Below are 8,480 nucleotides of genomic sequence, written 5' to 3'. Positions count from 1 at the left end.
CCAATTTGTTTAGAAGTACAATTCTAGTTTGTTTAGAAGTACAATTCCAATTTGTTTAGAAGTACAATTCTAGTTTGTTTAGAAGTACAATTCTAATTTGTTTAGAAGTACAATTCTAATTTGTTTAGAAGTACAATTCTAATCTGTTTAGAAGTACAATTCCAATTTGTTTAGAAGTACAATTCTAATTTGTTTAGAAGTACAATTCTAATTTGCTGAAGTACAATTCTAATTTGTTTAGAAGTACAATTCTAATTTGTTTAGAAGTACAATTCCAATTTGTTTAGAAGTACAATTCTAGTTTGTTTAGAAGTACAATTCCAATTTGTTTAGAAGTACAATTCTAGTTTGTTTAGAAGTACAATTCAAATCTGTTTAGAAGTACTATGATATGTCTAGAAATATAATTTATTTATTTAGAAGCATGTGTTTGACTTGCTCAGACTCACTGCTTTATACGTTTGCTAAGAAACTTTTAATCAATATAGAAGCACTTCTTTGTATAGAAGTATACATTCTATATTTTAGGGGCAATACTTCAAAATGCATTTTCAGCCTTCTGCCTCTATTAAAATTTTAAAAAACAAAATAAATTCAATTTGTCCCATTTCTTCATTCAATCACAGGTTCATATAATGACACATAAAATGACATTATAAAGGTTGAAATTTTTCTAAAACATATTTCTTGTTTTTCTTTCTTTGTCTACAATTTTGAATAAAAAATTAGCCACTCTAATATCTGAAGAAAATAGTTTGTAATGATTGTAGTAGATAGGGGTGGATCGTTTTGATAATTAATAGACACTATGTAAAATGAAACGTGTTATCACATATGTAACATTTCAAACATAATGGAAACATCCTACCTCACACATTAATTTTAGTCAGGACAAGTAAACACTAAACCTAGATATCTACAAAGGTTTATTTATATAATCATCAATGTAATTCAGACGTTGTTTGATAGGAAGACTTCCGTCAATGAAAACCCTGTAACCAACCTTGTGATTGCTGAAGTGAAGGATCCTTTATGGTATTTCCATCTCAGGAAGGCGTACAAATCTAATGCTTTTCATGAAGTTATGAAATGATTAGGTTGATTTGTAATCAAGTTAGTAACATCACAGGAAAAACACCAGAGTACAATCTGAGGATTAATTAAGATAATACAATGTATGTTAAGTTTTAAAAAGTCAAAACAATACAAAACTTTGATTTGTGATTAATGACCGACTTCATACAAAGTGTTTGATTTAGGGACTACTTAATGGTAACCACACAGGTGTATCTTTCTACAGGATTCATTCCTACAAATATTTACTACATAAAGCTTTATCGTGTCACATGATGATTCCTATTTCATATAGTTTATAAATGGAGCACAATTAATATCATAATTTATGGTTAATATCCTTCCTTTAAAATATAGAAGTACTCTCTCATAATCTAATTTTTGTGTCAGTCATTTTTTCTGGTACGAAATTAAAATGTTTTCCGTAAAAGCAAATCACACAACAATTTGGGGAGGGTAAAACAAGTAGGTTATTCATAGGACGTAATAACTGATCTAGTCATGGTGGGCACAGTGGTCACCGGTAACTGAGGGCCTCCACTTTCTTGCCTGCCCCACCCAGAGTGAGCCCGCCCACTACATGGAGTCGTCCATTCAGCATGATGTAAGCACATGAACAGTGTGCTGAGGGCAGATCCGTGACCTCACTCCATTCTTTACTGCCCCAGTCAAAGGCTTCCACAGAGTTCAGTGGCTTTCCTGCATTACCTGAAATAGGATTTCATTATTAGTACAAATACTCTATTTTCTGGATTATAGGCCTCAACTTTTTACCTCAAAAACGGGCATGTTGCTTATATATTGATGTGGCTTATATGTGTATGAGAAAGTAATATTTGGGCAGAATTTTTCCGCTTATAAGGGGATGAGAAATGTAATTTTCATTGTAAAAGTGCTCAAATGTAAAATGTGATGGAAGACTGTTTTAGTGTTGTGTCTTTTGATATCGAGACAGTAACAAACATAGACCTTGTAATTGGTCTGTAACCGGTTGATTACCTCCCCTTGGACCACCGAACCAAATCAAATTACTTGTACACCTTTCAAGTTTCTTTTCCTTTCTGATGTTTGGAGAAAGATACAATATACATATAATCACTCCAGCAATATCCCACAGTAAAGAAAACTACACCATTCTTATACAGTAATGCACTTCAATAAATAAAGATATTGGACATCAAATTTTATGCTTAAAATGCAGCTGTATAAAGATTTTAACTAATAAATGTTACGTTCTACAAAAATAGAAAAATATCATCAATTTGTAATACTCAACAAAAAGTTGAAAATTTTAGTTGTCTCGTAAACTTTGTCAATCTAACATCAATGAGAGCTTGTACATACATAAACCACCAGCACACACAACTCTGTTGCCGACCACTCCCACAGCGAAGTCTCCTCGTTCGATCTTCATGTTAGGAGCTTCCTCCCATTTTTCTGTCAACCAGGTAGGGATAAAAGGATAAACTGACATTGTACTTGTAATATTTTTATTAGATATGGAGCTGTCCTCTTTAGCATTGTGTAGGAGATTAAAATCTCCTATCATTATTGACTATGTTAGTAAAAAGCATCCATTGCTCTGTAGCCCTATGGAAGGTATATCATGTCAATAGACTGATACAGGATAGGCAGTACTTATAAATGGATTTCTTTTATATCATTAACAGTAAGCACTGTAAAATGTCAAAGTTACATCAAATAATTAAAAATATATACAATATCACATTATTAACATTAATTAACGTTAAATAATTAAAAATACAAACATACATTTCTAGTTGATCTTGCAGAAATAACATCTCTAAGGCAAAAACCAATGCATAATGTAGCATGGCAATATAGAATGGTCATTCTGTATATCATGTAGCTACATGGTAAGTCACTTACTGGTGACAGAGACCTTGTGTCAACATACCCGACATTTTATATTGAGCATTTAATGATAATTCTGATCCTTAAGGACCAAAAAAAGGTAACATGATTATGTTAGGAAAGTAGAAAATAAATAGAATGTATCCTACTTGTTTCTGTGTTGAACATTTCCATGGTACGTGAAAAGCCAAGAGTGGCAGGCTGATTGAGTCCTCCGATACTGAATATGTATTTGTCGGCAGCAGTATACATGGCAAATACCCGCTTCGATGGAATATCATCAAGACGTTCCCACTTTTTCTGCTCGAAATCGTAGCATTCAAGAGCTGTAGTTGGTAACTTTCCTTGACGTCCTCCTATCATACAGAATTAAGAACAGAAAATTGAACAAAGAAATCTTTATTAAGATCCTGTAATAAAAACATGATTGCAGGTTTATACAGTCTGGGACAGCGATTACCATATGAATTATCTAAAATACTATCCATGTACTTTTAATTACATCAAACCACATTTAATGTTCTTCTCATAATTATTTCAGAAATGTATTTGAAATTTATAAAAAAAAATCTGTGACATTTTCAATCAGAAATAATTCCTAACATTGATTGCATCGTTTACTTCCAAAACCAGCTGAAGATAAGTGGAATATCCATAAATTTTCCTGATAATTAAAGAAATTATTAATAAGTACTAAATTTTTTTTACAATATCAACAAATATTTGATTTATCATAGTCAGCCAAGAGAAAACAAACATTTATTTTCATAGTCAAAGAACCATAATTTAGCCAAATCAACAATTTATTAACAATTATCAACAATTATCAACCTGCCATAGTTATCTCCGTGTAAACAAATACCAACTCACTCTTGTCATCCTAGCATAATATATAAACGAAAGACAAAATACTTTAGTTTTTCACAAAATATACGGATCAATATTACATGATGACTTCAACAAATCATTATTTACCTATCACATATAACTTTCCATTGATGAGGAATGAAAATGTAGCATATCTCTCAACATTCATCTGGGGATAATCCCTCCATTTGTTTTCTTCCACGTCATAGCTGAGAAGGGAGGATCGTGGGTTACTATCATCAGACATCCCACCAACCACATACACCAAGTCATCTGTAAGCAAAGCATTGGATTTAAGGCACCTGGCTTAAAAATTGATAAATGAAGAAAATTACGCCTCAGCAGCAGAAAACCTTAGATATGTAATTTGTCTTCAAATGTGTTTAAGTATCAGTAATACTAATAATTGTAATGGAATTTATAACAGGCGTCAGAAAAACTTTGGCATCAAATGGGGATGTGCATCTTCTTCCTTCAGGTTGGTTTATGCTGGTATATATTGTACATGTATAAGACGACTATTACCAAATTCATAAAATGTGACATTTTATTTACATTATAACTAGACATGAGAAATAAAACTCTTAAAATATGAGATAACTATAACTTCGAGAGAAGGCGTGGCTAAGTTGTTATAACTTGTGCCTAATCATACAATAAAAAAATGTTTAAATCAAATTAACTAGAACTATCATCCTGAGGACAACTTAGAACCCTAGCCTCTTCCTGCAGTGATCAATCTACGTGTGAGTCCTGAGTCCTATACTCAATGAATTAGGTTAAGTTTATTAACCGATACAGGATCTTATAAGATCCTCTTCATCAGACTCAATTACATAAAAATTAAAATGAAAGTGAATGTGACATTACTGAGATCTATAATTAGAGAGCAGTTCCTGATTTTGCCAATATTCATCCAGTCTGTTTTTAAATATATTTTACGGTCGGCGATAATACCACATTTTCCACAAGGCTATTCCAAACTTTCACAAAACGTAAGGAAAAAATGTTCTTGCAAATTTTGATGGGACCTGTGAAATTTCTAGAAATATTTCGATGCTACATTACAGGACTCATTTTTTTAGCAATAATCTTGAAAAGGATCTATTTAAATAAATTGTAGATTGATCACTGCAATTGTTTCAGTCTCAATGACCTTTATGTATGACCTTGAATTTCCCTAGACTACACTATTCCCTTGTCATGCCCCATCTCCTTACCATATATTATAAAAACTATGGTCCATTACACAAAAACATATTAAATGACTTGATAACCAAGAAAACCAATATTTAACAAAAACATGTTTCTGTGATATGAAAGTATGTAAATGAAGTATGATTTTGTATAGATGAATATATGAAATTTGTTTTTTGTGTGTAAGCATGTATCTGTTTGCGTATCTACACGTAAATGTGCATGTCCATACTAAATGTATGCAGTGTATTTAAATGTGAACCTGTGTAAAAATATAAATCACTTTGTGGTTGATACTGTGAATTGATTTTTTTTGTGTGAGACATTGTGAATTCAAATTGAAAAATAATAATAAAAAAAATAAATAAAAAAACGAATATCAATTCATTGAAAATTGGTTTAAGTGAAGTCTGGACAAGGTTCCCCTTAACATAGGTCTTATCTGGTCATCTTGACAGCCAAATGATATTCGATGCTTTTGAAAATAGCGCCATTGTAATCACCATTCTTAAAAACTGCCATAAATCAATTTTCATCAGTTGGACAATATCTCAATTTTGACCAATCAGATGCCTCAATTATCTTTTCATGATTTCTGGAAACATCTGATGTGTAAAATTATGGGCTTTGATAAGTTGATCAACATACAACACAAAATATTACTGAATATTGAAAGACCTTTGGGGTAATTCAACAAGACCATTCAGTGTCATTGAATATCTGAGTAAACTAATTACCCTTGACGACCAGTGACAGTCCTAGAAGAGGTCTTACTAGTGATTCCATTACAGTCCATTTTTTACTCGATATACAATATACTTCTACAGCATCAACTGGGTCTTGTGAGATCCCTACTCCTCCAATGGCTACGATTTTGTCCTTTACTACTCCACATGCTGGAGCAGCACGTTTTGTTGGCATACTATTTAGAGTGTTCCATTTTCTCTTAGCAGCATTGTAATGTTCACACGAGTCCAGAGGTTCTCCTTTTTCATCACAACCCCCTATTATGTAAAGTTCACCATTGTGAAGCACTGGAGTGGCAAACACTCTTGGATTCATCATCATTTTAAGTGTTTCCCATTTGTAACTCCCTCCTGTCGCCCCTACAGGAGGTCCAGAATTAACGGGAGAGTCCGTTGATTTCTCTTTCTTTCCTCCTTTCTTCTTGTGTCTCACTTTGTTCTTGGTTCCATTTTCTGTTGGAGCTGCCTCTGCACCAGCTGCAGTAGCCCCAGCCTCTTCACTCGGTCCAGCCTTCACAACCTCTTCCTTGGCTGGGCTGCTGTCCTCTGTAGACTCTACTTTTGTATCTCCTTCTGACATGATGTGATCACCTATAGGAAAGTAAGAAAAGTATTTCCATGTGTAAGATCATCATTATCCTCACGTAAAAACATCAAAATTATGAAAAAAAAAAAAAATTGAAAAGGCATTGTCTGCAATAATATTAAAGTTTGATAAAAGGAAGAACCCTTTCTGTGAACTCAAATGAACACTGCAATAATTAAAGCAAGTATAATTAGTGAATACTTAATATTTAAACAAGAGATCCAAGAGGGATCTTGAACATACCCATCAATGTTTGATCTTTATTTGGTCTATAAAACTGAATCTTTTCTCTTCTTTCCTCTCTTTTTGCTCTTAATCATAAATGTAGATGAAACTTGAAAAGTCCTCTTAAGAAGTAGTAATGATAAAATTTCATTTCTATCAACTCCGAGATAGATGTTCACCTGTCAGTCAGTTTGTTTTCCAGATCAGTCCCATAATCAAAAGATCACAACTGGCTATAGAGATCAAGGAAACCTATACATAATTTTACTTACTTCAGTGAAAAAATACAAATAAGGAGGAAATTAAAAAAAAAAATTGTTGTTTTTCTTGGTTTCACATTCTTGCGTGGTTTTTAATTTTTCAAATTGAGTTAAAAACTTTCAGTTTTACCAAAATCAATTATAAGGACAGATCTTATGAAGCATCACAGACCAGTGGCTCCCAAGTTGATAGACTGACATTTGCAGCCAATGTTTCATGCCATCATTCGGACTTGAACTCCAACTGATGATCTGATCATGCAGGGAACTATACAAACAGTGTACACAATTTCATGTATTGAATTCAAATGGAAAAAGTAAGTGCATAATTACCAACCGTATCTACATCTTAGATTCTTAATTTACAATGAAGAGAGAGCCCTTGTTACTTACTGATTGACAAAATCTAATTTGATGTATATAGAGAATCCTTCCGAGTATGAGGTATGTGATTCAGAAGGTGTATACATTTTGGATTTAGGAGAATATCCATCTAAATGACCAATCTGAATAGAACAGTGCCTGGTGCCTCAGACATAAAAAAATACATATGAAAAAATCTTCACATGGAAAGATCTGGAAATACCAGAGCTCCCCCGACTTCATTGTTACTACCTACGATAGTTACAATCTGTAAAACAGGATGAGAGATTGGAACCTACAGGCTTGACCTTAGGCATGCAATCTGCCATAGCAACCATTGCATTACTGATAATATTTCATATCTTATCTACTGTTAACTCCTGCTTTCGTTGCATATAGAGTATATAATTGTATAAGCATACAGGAAACATGACCCAAATATTACTTTTGCGAATAAAAAGTCATGTGGTCATATTTGTGATATATTTCTTCTAAAGGTCTCCGGATCATCTGGAGTCGACGTCTGAGGTTGTATCTGTCGTTTATCAGGTGTCTCTAGTTCAGATATGCAAGTGTACAACGCCCATGGCTAATTAGCTGATTAGGACTTTAAATTAGCAAAAGCATTGTAAAATTACAACTGGTGATGTTACATCTGTCAAAATCTGAAAAAATAACACTGGTACAGATTCAGTTCACAGATAATTCGTCCACACTTCCCATAGATCAAATGACCGAGACTGATCCCGGGTTACACGAAAGTTGATCAGTCCATCACATGGTAAACACGTTGACAGAGTTTCACCGAAAGGATCGGGTCAGAACAAGTGTGCTGTTGCCGCTAAACTAGATTTGCAATGCTTTCAATCGAATGTTGCCAAACTAGGATAATTAACTTACAAATTTATCTCATAAATTTCCAATGAAGGTGTCGGTTGTTTTGATGTTGACAAGCACCGCTTCCTACTATTCGGCAGCGCCACCACCTATGAAAATAAAAGACATTTCGTCTAAAAGTATTTACATAATTAAAGATAAAAAATTAACATTTTGTTTAACTTTAACTTTATTTCATGGTCTGAATATAATTATTTCCATATAGAGTATATATTTTTTGTGGTTATGTCAGTGAAAACGAAATAAATAAATTAATATAACACCAAAAAACATATAATTATTGGGCCGAAGTTGTAAGAGGGTCAACAACTCTGTACGTTAACTTTTTTAGGTATCGCACCATAATTTCTATCATTGAAAACTATATTGAACTGTTGTAGACAGATCACG

General features: G+C 33.1%; 1 protein-coding gene across 1 annotated transcript; it reads right to left on the bottom strand.

Annotated features, from left to right (window-relative positions):
- Nucleotides 1-913: 913 nt before the first annotated feature.
- Nucleotides 914-8,156, bottom strand: LOC132543468 (kelch domain-containing protein 8B-like). Its single transcript, XM_060206970.1, has 6 exons — nt 8,094-8,156; nt 5,751-6,350; nt 3,925-4,089; nt 3,099-3,305; nt 2,419-2,511; nt 914-1,782 (listed from the first exon to the last, which is right to left on the bottom strand). The coding sequence occupies exons 2-6, from the start codon at nt 6,337-6,339 to the stop codon at nt 1,592-1,594; spliced, it is 1,245 nt and encodes a 414-aa protein (XP_060062953.1). The 5' UTR covers nt 6,340-6,350; nt 8,094-8,156; the 3' UTR covers nt 914-1,591.
- Nucleotides 8,157-8,480: the final 324 nt, after the last annotated feature.

The sequence above is a fragment of the Ylistrum balloti genome, unplaced genomic scaffold, assembly GCF_031769215.1.
Source record: "Ylistrum balloti isolate Yb309-2 unplaced genomic scaffold, AGI_CSIRO_Ybal_v1 Utg369756, whole genome shotgun sequence".
Taxonomy (NCBI): Eukaryota; Metazoa; Mollusca; class Bivalvia; order Pectinida; family Pectinidae; genus Ylistrum; species Ylistrum balloti.
Note: the sequence above shows the minus strand (reverse complement) of the source record. Positions and strands in the feature narration are given on the sequence as shown.

Bases quoted from the DNA above. Each gene is read 5' to 3' on its own strand.
- LOC132543468 (XM_060206970.1), bottom strand. From the start codon at position 6,339: ATGTCAGAAGGAGATACAAAAGTAGAGTCTACAGAGGACAGCAGCCCA. The intron at 2,512-3,098 runs GTAGGATACATT...CCTGGTTGACAG, and splicing joins AATGTTCAACACAGAAACAA to AAAAATGGGAGGAAGCTCCT. The intron at 1,783-2,418 runs GTATGTACAAGC...ATCCTATTTCAG, and splicing joins TGTGTGTGCTGGTGGTTTAT to GTAATGCAGGAAAGCCACTG.